Raw genomic sequence first — 18,610 nt, 5'->3', positions numbered from 1 at the left:
CCTTTCTCCTGCGCAGAAGAGCTGGAACAAGAGGACACCAAAAAGCGGCGGACAAGCTGGCGGCCGGGCTTGCAGTGGCAACGCGGCACCTGTGAGGCCGCTTGGCCCTGGCGCTGCCGGGCCGCGGGCAGGCTGCGGCCGGGGAGGCGGGAGGGCCTAATAACGCCTCGGAAAAGAGACCCGGGCTTTCCCCTCACCTGCCCGCTAGCGGCTAGCAACTCAGTGCTGCCTCTGAGAAGAGGACTCAGGACCTGGAAAGCAAGGACACATGGAAATACAGAAGGAGCGAAAAAGGGATTTGGGGTGGAATTGCTGAGGTTTTAGGTCAGTTAGAGCAGGTAGCAAGGAAAACCAAGCAGGGTATTGGCAGATAGTTGTTTGAAGGCGGGGAAGGTGGGTATTACACCTCACACTCGCTTGTAAAACTGCAGGGCTGCAAGGGTGGAGAGGTGGCAGGGCTCCCTTATGGGAATGAAGAGGTGAGAAAAAGTTTTTTGAACAAGGTTGGATCAACAAAGGGTATGAGAGAATTAATGGGAACTAAAAGACCCTGTTGTTCATGGACTGGGAAATTCAGCTGAAAATGGTAAGTAAGCAGGAGAATTATTTATGTTAGTTCAGATATGGGAGGGAATACTTTAAAAACTACGGGAAGCTTCTGTTGAAGACCTGGTTATGTAAAGATTGCATGTGTACTGCGTTACTATGTATAGTACTTTACACCATTTCCTTAGAATGACTTCTGTAGTACTTGAATATAATTGCAGACCTATAGTCAGATTAAAAATACTGCAGCATGGCATTAGAAGAAAGCATTCACTACATTAAACTTAAAATTGCTATCCTTCAGCGCCCCATATGTAAAATGTTTTCTGATGTTGCAATGGTGTTGCATAATATGTCCTTTAGTTGTTTTGCAGGAAGCACTACATATAAATTCTTGTTTAATACAGGTTCTTTTACTAGAGCATGTGAGGAAAAAGGTGTGGAGTTTTTAGTTTGGTGTCTTAAAAAGTAGAAGTTGAAATTCTTTACTGCATAAAATACAAGTAATTTAATTGATTTTTTACATCTTTACTTTATTAGTATTCCCAAGTTTGTTTTTTAAAAAGACTGTTTTCCACAATTGAGTTGTAGTTATCACATATAACTGTTCAAATGCAATGTTCAGGTTTTGAAATGCTGTATTTGTAGGTTAGCAGGAGGGGGAAAGTTTTCTGAGGAGACTATTGCAGCAGATTTGCTCTGTTCTATGATTTTCTTTCTGAGGTATTCACAAATGGCCAATGCCAGAAACAGGCAGCTGGGCTGAACTGGCCTTTACTTTGATTTAGCAGTTTATCTAACTTTATAATTTTATTTGCAAATCTAATATCAATTTTTATATATATTTTGAATTTATATGGCTGTCCAATTTGAGTTAGGTCTAACTAGGACTGGCAAGATGAAGACCATTGTGGTTTGAATAAATACTGGTTGTATATTTACCCAGAAATGATACCTGTTCATGTGATACACAGTCTAATTACTATATGTCTAATAAGCTAGAGTAGGGTTATGGACACTTAAACTTTGTAAGGCTGTACTGTCAGCATGATATATAAGGCAATTTTGATTGTATATGAATACTCAGGATCCTTCTGACATGAATGGAGTTCAGTATACAGTATATTCAAAATTGCTTTTGACTATTAACCCCCTCCTACGGTCTTCCTAAAGAACCATTGAACCAAACTGGTAAAATGTCATTTGCGGACATTTTTGTCTTTAAAATTACATGGGTGATTCTAATTTGGGACCCTGTTCCTGAAAAGTGAATTGATCAGACTTTGGAATAATGATACTTAGTATGTCCATGTGGCCTTACTCTTCAATCATTGATTTTAGCATTTTATACATGTATACAGATGAACACTAAGAATGCAGTCTTGTAGCTGACTCTTAAATATGCTTTTTTTTTTTTTTAATTACTGACACATCTTTTTCATATAATCCTTTTTACTATTTTATGCATCGGTTGCCATGGTCAGTAGTCACAGTTGTCAGTACTAGCTCATAATCATCCAAATTTATGATAATATCATAGAATACAAAAAATGTCACTTTTACTGAATTTTACTATTGATATCAAGGTCATTTGTTACAGGAGGTGCTGTGCTTACTGAGTGGATCTATAGCTTATTTTGGGCATGTGTTTCTGTTGCATGATTGTTTGCAGCTGTGGTGGACTTAACTTCATAAGCATAAAAACTCACCTGTCTCTATTTAAAATGATTTATCTGGCATGATTTGTAGACTAGCTTATCTGTTGTCATGCATGGTTCCAGGATCTTATGTGTGGGTGGGTAGGTGTGTTTTTTCTTTATTTTACAACCCCCCACCCTGTCTTTCCCCCAGCAAAATTGTCAAAATGTTTTTTCCGTACCACAAAAAAAATCTGATTAATGCCTCTGATGACAAGCTGTATAATTCATATTCTCCTTGTTTTAAAGCCTTTCAAGGTAGGTTGTTGGTTTTTTTGATACAAAATGCTGTATTCCTTCTAAGCACTCTGGTTTATAAAATAAAGATACCTCTTTTGCGTAAGATATAATTTTTTTTTTAAAAATAAGATACAGTGTATAAGGAGTAAACTTTTTTGAGCTATCTTTCCTTTCAATTCCTGGAAAATTAAAACAGGAAAAGCTTCCAATGCAAATATTGGCTTGTGTGTGGTTTTCTACTGTACATAGACTGTTTCTGAAGAAAATGTTTCTTTAGTGTGTATTGATATTTTTAAAAAGTGAGAAATCTTGCACTTTATCTTGTTTTCATAATTAATGGGCGATTTTTTTCCATTACTTTTGCTTTGTCCTTTATAGCTCTTACTGATTAAGAGCCCTGCTCTTTTTATAGCTGTAAAATGTATCTAGGAGAATTCATGTTACCATTGTGTGCTGGATTAAGTCTTGTGCTTTATGGAAGTATGACATGGTGTAAGGCAGATCTGGATTAAAGAGGTTAGAAACTCAGCTGTTTATTGGAGTCAACTCAATAAAACAGACCTACTTGTGCACATGGAAATTACAGTCTGTAACCACATTTATGCGTAGAGTTTCTTTTCTTTTCCATGTAGTTTCAAAGATTGAATTCATATATATATATATATATATTACTGAACAGAAAGGAAGTTTTATATCCAAATATAACTCTATTCCTTTAAAGTCTAATAGAGCTTTTTCATTATTAGTGTCTTTTGTGCTAAGCATTTTCCCAAGCGTTCAGATTCCCCCACATAGTTTGTAAACTGTAATCTGAAACTTTTGATACTATGGGATAGATTAATAAAAATTACAATTGAGACACGATTGAAATAGTAGAGACCACCTTCTGTCATGAATTAATCACATCCATCTCAGTGGTCACAGCTTGTCAAATTGTACCCCATAATGTCAGATTATATACTATGACATACAAAACTCATGGTTGGCTTTTGGTGAGAGTGTGTTCTGAGAAAGTTGACACTAGGCAAGCTAGCAAAGCTACCAAGCTGCTAGGGAATCAAGATGTTCAGTTGTGCATTCTAAAGCTTATTTTATCATATTAGTAATGTTTATATAATACGGAAGTGATTGCTGTGTAATTTTGGTCATTGGGAACAACCAACCTAGCATAGGGCATAGTGCTGTTCAGTTCTTAATAACTGAAATATTTCAGGATTGTTGAAAGATTATTTTAAGTTGCAGTATTTGTAAAAGAAACTTAAAGTATGTTCTCTGAGGCTCTTTGGAAAAACAAAACAGAACTACATTGCTGACTTCTTATGAATTTTATGTCGTATAAGAAAGCAAGGCAGTCATAAATACAAGCATCAATTAATAAAAAGGGAGACTTATGAAATAGACGGTAGGAAACCTGGAAGCATAAGCGGTTAGAATGTAAGTCGCAAACCAAAATACTAGAGGGAAGTGTCAGTGTTGCGGAGTAGAATGCTATCAGCTTACATTGTAAGTTTTTCTAGTTCCTGTCCCAGTCACAGCTGTCCTTTCTTCTGATAATTTTTCTGGAATTGGCATTTGACTAGGATTAATTCTTGATATAGTAAAAATTACTTGCAATAGAAACTACACATTTCTTAGACTCTAATTCTTTCTATGTTAGTGTGAGATCTCAAGCTGAACTGGCTTTATGTGGAGTCACTTCAGTGGAAAATATGAAATTATTAAAAATGTTCAGTATTTTCAATAAATGACCATAAATCATTTTCTCTAAGTCAGATCATGTATTAACACATTTTTAATTCTCTTTAGAGGAGTGAACATTGAAATATTCCATGGAGTTTAATAGTGTGGATTTTTATATAATCATTTTATATACAGTAATTAAGTATTTATGTAGAAAAGCTCTGAGAAAAGGAAAATAAATCAGAAACTGTAGTAAATCCAATGGAGAGTGCTTGCACAGGAAGTCCAAAGACAGATTTGGGAGACTTACTGGTACTAGTCACAACTGAACAACACAGGTGAATACAAAGCATTGTATATATGCAATCTATTTGTATTCAGCTGTTCAGATTAGAAGAATTACAGTAAATGTATTGACAGTAATTACAACAATCCTGCAGGTAGTTAGCAGCTACAAAGTTTTGAGATTTTTTTAGAGAAAGTAAAGTTATTTTTATAGTTGCAGCTCTAATTAGCTGATATGGTCTTGGCATTTTATGATGGTGATTCTTTAACTACACGGTAGATGCAAGAGAAACTCTGACTACATGCTAACTCTTAATTCTGTCATGTTATATTTTGGTAATTTATCATTTGATTTACGTCCATACTCTTGTGTTTAGGACAGTATGCTCCTCAACGTTGCTACTTCAGAACTTTTTTCTGAGTTCTTTGGAAGTTGTTTGTTGTGTTTTTTAATGCAACCAAACTGAAATAGTGCAGTTCTCTGTTTGCTGATTGGTTTAAAAATTTTTGCATAAACTACAGGTTATTAATAATGTATTGCTATAGGCACGTCTTTAAAATCATATTTTAATTTCAGTGAGCTCTGCTGAAAACCTTAAAAATCCCTCATTAAAATATCCTAATTGATCATTAAAACTGTCTATAGTCATATACTTGTAGAAGATTAGTGCTCAACCTGTCAGGCTTGAACTATGCCAGATGGATAAGATTTTGGGAATATATGACAGGAAAATATAGACATTTCAAGAATAAAGCAAGCTTAAAAATACAGGCTTGTCCATATATACGCAAGAAACTTGGTAGTTTGGAGCAAAACCATGAAATTGGGTATTGGTGTCATTTTGAGAACAGGATTGGTTTCTGTTTTCCCAGAGATAATCTCATCGTATCTTGCAACTTTTTATGAGTCAAAAAACCTAGCATTTGTACTTAATCTAACTAAATTCTTATTCTACTTAACCAAAATTCACAGTCCTAGTGTTTTACACCATGTAAACTAATTTGTCTGCTATTCCAGGTGTTAGCTTTGAGGACCTAGTCTGAATTAAATCTATCTGTGAAGGTCAAGTGAAATGCATTTTCCTGTTCACTTCTTGAGCCACGCTTTCAAGGGGAAATACACTGTGCTGAATGAGTTTTTTTAAAGTCTTGCTATTTGGTGTGGGGAATAGTGCCTTTTGTACAAGGATGTGCTATTGTTGTGTTGTAGTGGGGAACTGAGGCCAAAGTCTGGTAGTGTTTGTTGACCTCTGCTTGGGCCATCTAGACATGGAGAGTTTGGAGAGATGTAGAAAATCTTTGTTTTGGCAGACTTAAGTCAACTGGGATTGGAGTAACTGTGTTTTTGGGAATAACAGAAAGTCCTACTCATGTATTTTATGCTTAGGAAGAAACTTGTGAGCATATTTTTTTTCTTCTTTTGAAGAAAACTGAAGATGCAATGTCTATGGTGCCGTGAACTTTGACTGTAGTAAAAATTGTTTTGCATAATCTATAATACAATTAGAAATGAGACTCTCAATGTCAGGTTAAAATAATGTGAATGGTTATGCTTACCAACTTGTCACAGACTTTTATTTTTGAAACATACCACAAGATGGCAATCTAACATAAACTTTTGATCGTTTTGTTTTGAGCCTCTGTTCTGAGATACTGTTCTTTCCTCAGTTTGAATTAAGTAGTGTTGGAGTTGGAATCACTGAATTAGACCTTACAAGAAGTACTGATACTATGTTATGGATTCTGTAACAATATAATACATTTTATTCTTTTTGTGTTCATAAAGAATTGCATCAAAGATTGTCTCAACTTTTAAAAACAAAATAAGACTGTGCTATATAACAAAGCATTGACATAGGATATGCGTAAAGCCCCAACAAAAGTAATTTTTAAAAGGATAGGATAATATGTAGATGAAGTTTGGAAATACGTCTAAATTAATAAATCCATTGTCTCTTTAAATTACTCAAGCTAGTAATCTTCTGATGGTTTTCCTAAATGAAGATTCTAAGTTTTCCACTGTAAACTGTAATTTAATTAATCTAGAATAAATTAAAAAAAACCCCCAAACCTCAAACTAAAATTTGTTAAGTGCAATTCACAGGAGTAGTTTTCTCTTGTGAATGGAATGCTAACTTGTACTAAGAACCTAGTGTTTTTCAACTGGACAGGTAGTTGACTGCCTTAATGCGTGGTCTGAAAATAGCCAACATAATGAATTAGAATACTTTTGTGGAGTTTTTGTGAAGAAAGCAATGTGTTTCTTTTAATGGATTTTTAAAAAAAGTATTTATACATATTTTTGTACTTAAGTGGAGCATAAGGGATTCAGAAACATGTGAGTCTTTTAAGCAACATGAAAATTTTAGCCCTTAGGCCTGTAATTATCTGTGGAGAATATGATTTCAACTCCTCACCCAAGAGACACTTAGGTAACTGATATTGCCCCTGCTTTAAAAAATGCTAACATCCAAGTACTTACCATTACCAGTTTTGTAAATATCTTCTTTTAGGTATTTGATCCGTGTTTGGTGGTATAAGTCAATCTTCAGAAGGGTAAAATACACACAACAAAAAGTGGTTTAGATTCAGGTATTCCTTGGTTACAACAGGTTGATTGTTTAGTTCCTTTTGTAAAATTCATGTTACTATTTTATTGCCTGGCTACTGCCACTATAAAAATTCTGAGTTACTGTTTGATGGCAGCAGCATTGAAGCCTGGCAAAAGCTAACCTAGAATCAGGAACTTGTGTGAATAGTCAATCAGCCTAATTCCCTTAGTAAGAGGGAATATTACATTGGAGAGTAAGCAGGCAGCATGTTTGTGCTGAAAACAGAAAGGAAATTTTCATTAAACTTGTTTTGTAGATGAGTTGTTTTGATAGCTTTAAAATACCATAGAGTCTCTCCAAAATGTATTCAGCAGAAATGAAAAATTATGGATTTACAATTAATGGCATGAATAGGATGTCACGACATACACAGTGGTCCCAATTCAGATTTTGACCTATTTGGCTTTCACAGTGCAATACTGCACCTGAGTCATCTCCAGGAAAGCAGAGTCACTGTATATTATATACACACACACACACTCTGTGTGATATATGATCATTTTAGATTGATTTACTGGAGTGACCTGATGTCATTTTCTTTCAATATTAGCTTCAGTAAATTTAAAAAAAAAAAAAAAAAAGATTTTTCAAGACAAGTTATTGTTAAGAAAAGCAACACATTTTACTTCATGTAAATGAGACTTCGGATTAGGTGAGGTTCCATTAACAGCCAAGTCTCAATCGCAGAGCAGTGGGGAAGTTCTGGAAGAAAACTACCTATGTCTTCAGGAGATAGACCTTTCATTATGCTGTAGCAGCTGAATATTTTTCTCGTTAAACATACAGGCATAATACTAAGCAGAACAAAACTCTAATGAATAAAAGTGCTATGAAATGGTTTTGCAGTTCACTTGAAAATTTTAAAAATATGAAATCTAACCAAAATATTTTGCTTATTGGAGCAGGAAATTGTTTCCCAAAACAGTGCACAAGTTACTTTGTAAAGCTGGGTGTCAAAGAAAAATAGAGGGACTTACAAAAAGGAAAACCAAACCTGCTAGTGAAATTTGACATGAATCAGAATTTTCGATGTTTTATATGATCTCTATTAGAATACTAGAGGTATCACCAATATTCCTTTTTCCATATGCTTTGTCTTGTGTTTAAAAGTGCAAAGTGATATCCTGGTGTGTTGACGTATGTGTTTAAAAGAAAAAATGGTAACCTCTGTAACTGCTTTATTAGAAGTTGCAGGCATAGGTATCTATCTGCATAGGTATCTATCTATCTAACTGATGTAAATATAATATTTTACTCAAGAAGTGTCTCAAAATTTCACAGGAAGCATTTTGATGGAATACTCCAATATATGAGGAAAACACTTGAAAAGTTACTTCCCCCCCTTTCCATTTGATTCAGATGGATTTTTCTCAGCTCTGCATGTTCAGAACTTACTATCTGAAAATCTTACTGCAGTAACTGAAATAAAACTTGACTAGCAGATGTACTGCATGACATTGATTTCTATTTGTGAAGGAAATAGAATGCTTGTACTTAGTATGAGATTTATGACTTGTGCTTATTTTCTCTGGTTTGTAGGTATTTCTTGTTTACAATCTTTCAAAGCACAGTAGTATGCTTGAAAGGTTGTTTCATGTAAGACATTACAGAAAAGCTGTCCTTACATGTGTAGATTTTGCCACGCAATACCTGTATCAAATCCATTCTAAATATAAATGTATGGATAAGCATGTATCGTCTAGGCCTCTCTGCCTGATGTGTTTTTCAGTAAAAGCACTAAGTGGCATGCTTTGACTTCAGGCAAGTTTTCCCCACTCCTCCGATTCTTTTTTTTTTTTTTTTTTTTTTTTAATAACTATATTCCATAGAGGAAGATCTGTTAAGTTTTGTTCTTTGCATTGATGAGGAAAGCCATAAAACACTCATTCAAAGATGGCTTAGTAAAAAAAACACCACAAAAAAACAAACACAAAACTGGATGTTCAGAACACCAACCAAATCAGTTTTCTGGCACTTCGGAGAAATAGTTTTCTGTTGCATTGCCTTTGTGTTGCAGAGAGCTATCTTTTTCTTGCTCACAGCAACCAACAAAAAATACAGGATGGGAAAGGGGGAGTGGATGGAGTGGCAGGGCCAGCTTGTATGAATGTCAGCAAGAGGGTTCTGAGTTGCTTTTGGCCTGAAATTGCCTGTTGCTGAGCAATGGGTTTGTTATGATTTTTTGGACAGAGTTTCTCATAGTATGAAGAGGGAGTGAAACAGAAAAGTTTTTCAAAGGATTTTGCACTTCAAGGAGGGAAACTATTTGGCATCTCATCGTTTGGCTCCTGTCTATGTTTAATGAAAAACAGAATACTATTATTTTGGGGAGATGAGGGGTGGGGAGGGCAGCGTGTATTGGGTTCCATGTCCAGTTGTGTCTAAACGTATTAGCTTGTGGACATACAGAATCTAGTTTCAGTTTTCACTGTGGTACACTTGTCCTTGTGACCCCAAGAAAATTCTTCCCTTATTCTCATGCCTATGTTTTCAATTTGTAAAACAAAAACATGCTTTTACTGTGGAAAAGTCTCTATATGTATGGTAGTCTGTGACGGTATGTGTCGATGTAAATACAGACAGCACAAGTTTGGGTAGTGCTTTGCCGAGGGTAGAATGTATGACCCAGGCTGTGGTTGCAACCCTACCACAAAATGCAAGATTATATAGTGAACTGACTGGCTAAAGCCTCCCCTGTGCTCTCTTCTCCTGTTTCCTTGTGTCCTTTCTCTTTTTCTCCCTTCACTTAAGTAAATTTTCTAGAGTTGATCCATTTTTCTCTCTGCTCATTTTCTAGTACTGAAGTAAAAACTAGCAATTTTCATTAATCACAATTTTTGTCATTGTTTAACTGGAATTTAAAGTTATTTTAAATTTTATTTTAACATAACTGTGATTTATAGGTTTTGAAATAAATTTGTACCATCCTCTATACATATTCCAATGCAGTTCTGCAAAAGTGCAAATAAAAACCTTGCAGTCCTTGGGATATATGTATAAATACCTTTTATAAGGGTAGCACAAATAACTACACATGGTAGGTTCAGATCATTAAGTCGTCTTGGAAATCAGATTTGGAGCTGCTTATGCAGAGAAGCAAGAAACGGAAGTTATTGTAAGCAAGCTGAAAATATCTGCTGTCAAAATCAGCTTGTCCTGTGATCATCTGATTTACATCCTTCTGCTGCACAAATCAGTAGGTTCAGAGTTGCTGAATTTGATAGATTTCAGTGCAAAATTGGGTACCCTGATCTGTGAAAATGGAAGCGCAAGCTCTGCTTTCATTAACACTTCACCATTATTGCTGTTTTGACCAGACAGTATCTGGGGGGTGTGTGTGGAAATCAACACCTAGTGGTGCATATAATGCTTCCTGCAATACCTTAACAGTAGGGGTTTTTTTTGCCTCCAGGGGAGAGAGAAAAGGAAAAGAATTGCTTGCTAGGAGCTGGAAAAGCAGCGCAGTTGGCTCTGGCAGTGAGGGGGTTGACTGACAGTCTGCAGTGCAGTGGAGTTAGCTGAGCTCCCTATATGGCTGTGGATTAGCTATATGCTAATACTGATAGGAGAAGAGGAGCTGTACCTAGCGCAGTGAGCTGACGGTGGAGGCGATCAGAGTCTCAGCAGAGCTGACTCCTCAAGAGCCATGGCTGAAGGGGGTGAAGGAGGGGAAGATGAAATACAGTTCCTACGAACTGTAAGTATCTGCTTTTTATAGGTCATGTAGTACATGATTTTATGTCTCATGTCTATTCCTTTTCTGTTGTATTAAAAATAAAGTGTTATTTCTGTGCTGGGCTTTGCCAAATGGGAGAATTGATTTAGTCAGTGGAAAAAATAAAGCAAGAATATGAGCTTTAATAGCATCAGGCAGTCTCAGTGTGTTCTTCCTTGGATCTGTTCAATAGCCAGTTTGGTATAAGGAGACCTATTTCCGCTATAATCCCCTGTGTTTGAAGCGTCCTCGTCAACTTTGTACTTGGGATTCTAAATGTAGCATGCCAAATATCTGACCTCTGAAACTTCTGTCTAGGTTAGATTTCACTGACATTAACAGAAGCTTTGCAAATAGGAGAGCCTTAAAATGATGAATAAACCAAGCAAGCCCTTGATGACCTCTTCTGCTAAACATGCACACACAAGCACACTTGTGTGTGTAGGGAATACCAACAGATGTTGAAGTCGGGGTTCTGCAAATGTTTTGGGTCTTTTCTCTGCTTAAAAGAAGCTTATTTTAAAAGGAGAGAAGGATCTCTTTGGGAAGGGGTGTTAATTAGTGAAATAGCCTTCACTTGGTGTAATTTTCTATAAAGAGCCCTCACACCATTCTTTCCTAAAGCTTTACACAAATCTAGTATGACAACCAATTTGGACTTTTAAGCAAGTAGTGTTCATGCATTAATTTTTGGGAAGAGGATAAGATCTTTTTCATCTGTCATCTTGTGTGTCATTATTTTTACCTTGCATGACTAAGAGTGTTTTGTTGTGTAACTAGCATGAAAAAACTGCTGTTGATGTGTGTATTCCCTCTTCTTTCCATACTATCTTTAATTTGCATTCATCACAAATAATTTTTCAGAAAACGTCTCCTCTAGAGTTGATACAACTTTAAAAGGATAAGTCGCTAAAATAAAACATGCTAAGTGCCCAAAGTAGGAAATTACAAGGCTGATTTCAGGGATTCTGGGAATATTTATTTCTGGGAATTAAAGTCTGGAGAGTGGTGATGGCAGCTGCTGCTGCTTATGTAAATTGTTTAGGTGTGATGAAGTGTCATTAGCACTTTTAAGCCTGGGGGCATTTCATAGGGGAGGGAAATGGATAATCACAGTGAAGTATTCTTTCCAACATCCCTTTGCTCCACTCCACTTTTTAGAAGTATCTATATTACATAGTTTAGGAGATTCCTCAGCCTTTAGGAGAAGGTGCTTTTAGCCCAGACCGGAGCTTTAAATGAATGTCCTTCATTCTTTCACTTTCTAAGATGTTGCCTTGACTGAACAATCTTTCTCAGTGATGAAGCGAGGAGCTTTGCCTATTTGTAGATAGACTGTGTGTGCTACGTGAAATGGCAATTTCTGCTGCTGTGACCTGTTCTTATGCTAGTAGGACCCTATTGCACTTCATTCCAACAGGTAAAATAAGTGCTAAATGAAAGTGGGGGCCGAAAATGGAAACCACAAAAGTGAGACAATGCAGAAGTGTTCTTTTTACTTGGTGATAGGGAATCTTTTATGGGGAAAAAAAATGGACTAGTTTTCTGTCTTGGAAGCTCCAGCTTCTCCTTGCTGTTAAACAATCATATTAGTTACTGCTGTCTCCTCTCCATTATAACTTCCTTCACCTCATGGAGAAGGGATCAATTGTTGTTTCACAATATACTGAGAAAGGAACCGTTTATTAGGTACAGAGTACTTCAGTGATGTAAGCCTTCAGTGTTTATTACTTGCAGCTTTTACTGCTGTGTAAACACTCTTTGTATATACAAACCGGGACTGCAGCAGACTTTTAGAACTCTTCCAGGGAAATTGTTGATCTATCAGGATCTTCTCCAGATCAAAATGTTTTCTGGAAATTTGAATTGCTAGTGAGTGTTTCCCAGGCTTGTGTGGCTGAATCTTCCTTTGGAACTGTTGATCTCCATATTCTTATTTCTGAGTCTGTAGACAGAAGTGCTCTAGGATATTTTAGATTCTCAGAGATACCTCTTTCTTGGTGAGGTACAAAATAAGATTAAATCTCTTTTGATCCAAAAGTATTCTACAGTATTTTTTTGAAAGAGAAGGAGAATTAACTCCTAAAAGTCCAGAAAAATTGATTTTTTGCTTCCTTAAAGGTAATCTTTCCTTTTGTCCCCCATTTTTTGTTGGCTATGATTTTTGGTTTTGTTTTTCTTCCAGATCTAAGTTACTGTATGGTTTTGTGCATCATTTTAAGGCTCTCTGCTCTCATAGAAGGGCTAGAAGCTTGGGAATGCATAAAAATGATACCTGTATTTATTTCTAGGGAGCAGCAAACTTGTGGGCATATTTATAAACTTTGATGGAAAGGCTTTCACTATCACTTTCTGTTCCAAATTTATCTTATTTGATTAATTTGTCAGCAATGGGAATGGCAAAAACCGTAAGAACAACTTCCAGAGAGGAGAGGAAAAGAACACTTTCATTGTCATCACTGTTGATGTAGCAGTCATAGTAATAGTAGTATGTCTTCAGTACTTATTTCAAGTAAGTTCCAGTTTTTTGCGTGGTCTTTATGCACAGTGATACCATTTACAGGAGGGTGCTACTAATACAGTGTAATTTCCTTTCCTAATTTTTCCCTGATTTGTAAATTCAGTGTGAATATAAATATATAAATACACACATTTTTTTTTTTCTTACACTGCTACCCTGCTGCTGTATTTTTGTTATGAAATCTTTGATGTATGGTTTCTGTAATAATGTTTGGAATTCTTTTTCTAGTTTTCTGGTGGCTTTCATCTGGATTTGACTCTGGATATTTAGTGTGTGTGTGTGTGTCTACTTGTGTGTTGTGTATGAAAGTGAGAAGCAAAACACTTGTTACACGTGTCTAATATGCAATTCTGCTATTTCTTAGTTTCTTGCCCTGGTAATGGTTGTTTTTTAGATGACTTTATTGTTTGTTTGTTATCCCTTCCTAAGGTATGAGAAATTAATAAAAGTAATGTTTATGTAGCATTAGGTGAGAACATGTGTGAAAACCCATGCTGTTTTGAGATAACATATTAAGGGGTATAGAGGGAACCCTGTTGCCCTTAGCAATGTGAATGAGTGAGTAAAGCATTCTCATTCAAGCCTTTCCTACTACTGGGACTTTGCTAGTGTGACAAATTGACAAAGCCCTCTCCTCTCTGGAAATTATGCCCAAGTTCTCTGTCATTCCCACTGCTGCCAAATAAATCAAATATCAGGTGATTCCTTGGAGCAGATAGCTTTTCTTTTCCTCCATCAGAAATACCTATGTAGTCACTTGCTAACAGAGAGCATGACTGGGAGGAGTCACTCCCCTGCCCAAAGCATAGGAGCTGTTTAAATGTACTTGTCATGAAGCATGTCAAAGTTGTTTGCCATTTTACAGTCCAAATTATATTATGGTGGTAACATTAGTTAATAGGTGTATTGCTTTGTTACTTTTCCTGAAATTCATTGCATTCATGGAAAGTGTTTTTAGTTATTTTACTGCAAAGAAATTTTTTTTTTTTTTTTTTTTTGAGATGGCTCATAACACATTAGTCAAGAGAGTTTGGACTTGTTTTCCGTGGATCTGAACAGAGTGTGTGTTGATGTGCATGGGTGTTCCTGTGTGTATGCCTTTGTGCGTGTGTCTGTGTATGCATGTCTCTTTGACCAACTAGTTACAAACTCTTCATTTCTCTGAGTGACAAGGGCCTTAACAATTGATTCTTCTTTGACTTTTGCTCCTTTAACAGCTTGTCTAAATGACCTAATTTTAAGTGTTCTGATAAACCTCTCCAATCACTATTGCAGACAGGAGTGAGAAGTTGTTTTCTGTCATAGACTGAGTGTAGTTATCTGTTATACTTAAAGAGCAAAGTCCTGTTGTTACAAAGACCTAGAATAGAATATTTGGATTTTTTTTTTCCAAGATCTAGTCCACGTACATAGATTTACACAGTGAGTTTACAGATTCTTTTTTCAGGTATGTTTTTGATCATTTGTGTGTTAAATGATCAGAATCAAGACAGTTGAGTGGCTCATACACTTTTGTATGTGAATACACTGTCCTATGTATATTGCTTGAAAATGAGCTCTTCTATTGTTCAGATGTTACAAATAAGATGGGAAGTTATCTCAGTTAACATTATACCTGACAGTTCATATTGTAAGAGTTAGATTTTATTTTTCCAATAATTTTCACTGTTGCCAAATACAAATATAAAATTTGATTATATCATGGGTTTTTTTATTATTTTAGAAGTTGTACTAAAGCATTTCAGTTTATCAAGATTTAGTGTGGCATAAACCCAGTTCTTCTTTAGATGCTTTTAGTACATGTTTTATCAAACCTGTGTCCTTAGTGGTGTATCCCTAGTGACGTAACAAAGAATGTGTGTAATAGAAACATTAAAATAATTCGTCCTTAATAGTCCAACTTAATATCTAACAGTTATGTTATGAACAGCATGCTGATATTCTGTAGTGCTGACCTCTGTGGCTTGATTCAGTAAAGTGTGAATATCTACTGTATAATGCTCACCAGATATATTCACAAACAGATATATCGGATAAATGTCAGACAGTAATGGAAGATAATTCTAGGGACAATTTTTTAGCAGTGGTTAATTAAAAACTGGGTAAATATGGACATTGTTCTCAGTGAGTTGTGTATTAGATTATATAAAAGCAATATAGAAATCTATATATAGTAAAAGTCACAAAGGCTAAGGAATACCTTAAGATACATTGATGGAATTTTCCTGAAGTCCCTTTTAAGTGAGCTGGTGCAGGTTCTGCGGGCTTCTGAGTGTGTTCCGTGGTATTGTTTCCAAATTAAGACATTTTGTCTGTTGTCACTGAAATGTACTGCAATTCATGATACTGTAGTTGTCCATTAGTCAGTCAATGCCTTTTACAAGAAGGATAAAAAGAAAGGAAGAATAATGCTATATAAAACTTGAGTTGCTTCTGAAAACTGGTGTGTATTAGGCGCTTAAGTGATTTTTGAATTAAATGTTTATGTATCTGTGTATCTATTTATCTCTGTGCATTAAATCTCCCCCGTCTGATCCTATTGCCATAATTTCTAACAATTGTATAGCAGTACATACTTCTAAGTCTCCTAAGAAGAAGAAAAATGGTACAACAATCAAAAAGTCCACCATGTCTCTTCCACTCTGTTTAAAAAGAAATCTTTCAAATAGATTTGGTTTTGCTTCTTAAACTTAAGGCTATCACCAGTATAGCTAGTTGCAAGCACTCTCCTTGCCTTATGATCTTTTAGTTTCTACCATGGAAATCATACTTAATTTTATGATTTTATCCTGAATTAAATTTCTTAGAACTTGTAGCATCCTTCTTTCCAAATAATGTTGGTTTGTTTATTTTCACCAATTGAATCGCCACTTTTACTTCCTGCATGTGTTTGCAACTTTATGAATAGGTTTGTCCAGTTTGTCACTATATGCAAAACAGTTTACTTTTGTTGTTTGCCTAGGACTATTTCCTTACTGAAGGTCTCGGTGATATCATAAGGTAGATCTAAAATATGACAGATTTGCCAGTGCATTATATGCTGTAGTGTGCTGTGAGTGTTTATTTTTGATGAAATAAAAGTAAGATCTGCTATTAATTGCTACCCTTTTTCAAGATTGAATTTTAAACAAATGCTCTACCATACTATGAACACAACAATCATGCCTTCAGACTGTATAGTGTGTCTAGTTTTTAGCTCTGGACACACTGGAGTAGTGGCTTGATGTCTGTATCAGAGTTATTCATTTGTAACAATTTCTCTTTTTGGGGTGAAATAATATCATTTAAGTGGGTGTTTCAGGCTCTTGGTAAGGAATAGTTCTTTGGGAAAATTGCACCATGTTTAGATTAAGAGAAACACTTAAGTAGTTTGGTATGTTTAATAGTATGAAAGTTGTTTGAAGTTTATTTAATGGTTAGAGTTTTATAGGTGCTGTTGAGGAAAAGAGAGGTAAGTGGTGTAGCCACAGCTGTATTATAATTTGATAGAACTTCACATGATTTGTTTTGTTATACTTGGGTCTTTCATTCTCTGAGTTAGGATCTTGAGGTCTGTTCCCAGCTTGTGGTACAAATACAGAACAAGTGGAATGTTCACACCACCAAAAGCTTCCAGTTAGAGAAAAGATAACAGTGAATGGTGAGAAGGACACATGAGAAGGCAGTGAAATGATATCCAGCATGTTGTTAGGTAGTAGTTTTTACATTCTAGTTACAGAAATAATTATAGATTTGCTGGTGTCATGAGGAAAAAAAAACCTTTAAATATTCTGGGAAAAATGCATTTGCTAGGTGATAGTGTGTTGAAAGACTTTATCAGGTAAAGGGGGGCAGAGAGGAGAAAAGGCAAATAGAGCTTTTGCAGATAGAACAGGTGGACAGTGAAGATTTGCATCATGATTGGCCAGAGGTGAGGGCTGATTTCTCTCTATCAAATTGAATGTACCAGAGTTAGGGACCTGCTTCTAAAGGTCCTGACATTCCAGGCTGCTGTTGAATCGTTGTTTGGTCTGTTTCTCCAATACCTTTTTTTTTTTTTTTTTTAGTGGATCTATAGAATAGACTGTAAACCTATTTTGTCCTACAATGACACAGAGTAGTAATGTTTGGAGATGCACTGTACAACACTGCATATGTAATGATAGTACATGTATGTATGATGTATGTGTAAATATGTCATATGATATATACATATATATGCGATATATATGGGACATATGTATTTATATGTAATGAGTTGCACTTTTGCAAGCTGCTTCTTATTGGTCCAGTCTACACCAGATAAAAACAAAGCAACATTGCACTCCATGAATTCAGCATCATGCTTTGCTAGCTACTGTTTCTTTCTACAACTTAACTTTTTTTAAAAAAAAGCTATTTCAAAAAGAAATCAGTGCATGTGTTACAATGCTGTAAATACAGTCTATTGTTACAAAATAAATGTAACATTAAATATAGTCATGATTGATTTAACCCCTAGGATAGATCTAACTTGTCAGGTTATGGGCTTTTTTGGGTATCAGTGTCAATGCAGGTCTGCTGAAATAATATCTAACTTGTTACAATCAAGAAAAAGGTCAGTTTCACCTTAGAATGTTAGTGAGTTAAAAGCTTTTTTGATAGAATTTGTGACCATGCAATAATCCTAAATGAATACTCCAAGCATACATTTCCCTGTTTCCCCCTAGCCCCAGTGGTGGGGGAATTTGTCTTCTTCTCAAGCTCTGCTTTTTGGTGTCTGAAGGGGGATTAATATCTTCAGTAATAAACAGTGAGTTTGCTAGTGATGTTCCCACGTTTTTATAGAATGCAGTAAGTGGGTTGCCTGATCTCTGTGCCTTTTTTCTAATCCCCTGCCATGCTAACTGGGTATGATTCACGTTGACATCCAGCTGTGAGTATTGCTTCTTTCTCAGTTCCCATGGCAGTGCTGTGACCACACAGCCAAATGCTGCCAGGTGCATTAGATACAGATTCCAAAAATTAAAACAGAGTTGTGGGCAGGGAGGAGAAGAAAAATAAATTTGGCACACAGTTATTTAGACTATATTTAATTCAATCTCAGGACACTCGTTTAAAGTCATATATTTCTTGACTTCATTCATGAAACACATATTTTCCCAAATGGCACATAATAACAGTGCGGATATATAATAACCAGACCTCTGTAGACAGTAAAATTATCATCTCAATTTAAGAAAACAATTGCTAACATAAACACAGTTTAAAAGATTCAGAAAGAAAACATGAGTCATTAATGTATGCCTCAATGAATATTTTGATTTATTTGCTCAATGTAGAAATTTTAAATTTA

General features: G+C 35.6%; 1 protein-coding gene across 1 annotated transcript in view; it reads left to right on the top strand.

The window, feature by feature from the left end:
• The first annotated feature begins 10,660 nt into the window (after positions 1–10,660).
• The window catches only part of RYR3 (ryanodine receptor 3), a 241,883-nt gene continuing 233,933 nt past the window's right edge, over positions 10,661–18,610 (top strand). The window contains exon 1 of the mRNA XM_074909779.1: positions 10,661–10,757. Coding sequence (XP_074765880.1) covers positions 10,707–10,757 — 51 coding nt within the window. The 5' untranslated portion in view covers positions 10,661–10,706. The remainder of the gene's footprint in view (positions 10,758–18,610) is intronic.

Source organism: Athene noctua, chromosome 6 (genome assembly GCF_965140245.1).
Source record: "Athene noctua chromosome 6, bAthNoc1.hap1.1, whole genome shotgun sequence".
Taxonomy (NCBI): Eukaryota; Metazoa; Chordata; class Aves; order Strigiformes; family Strigidae; genus Athene; species Athene noctua.
This window is presented reverse-complemented; position numbering and strand designations above follow the sequence as displayed.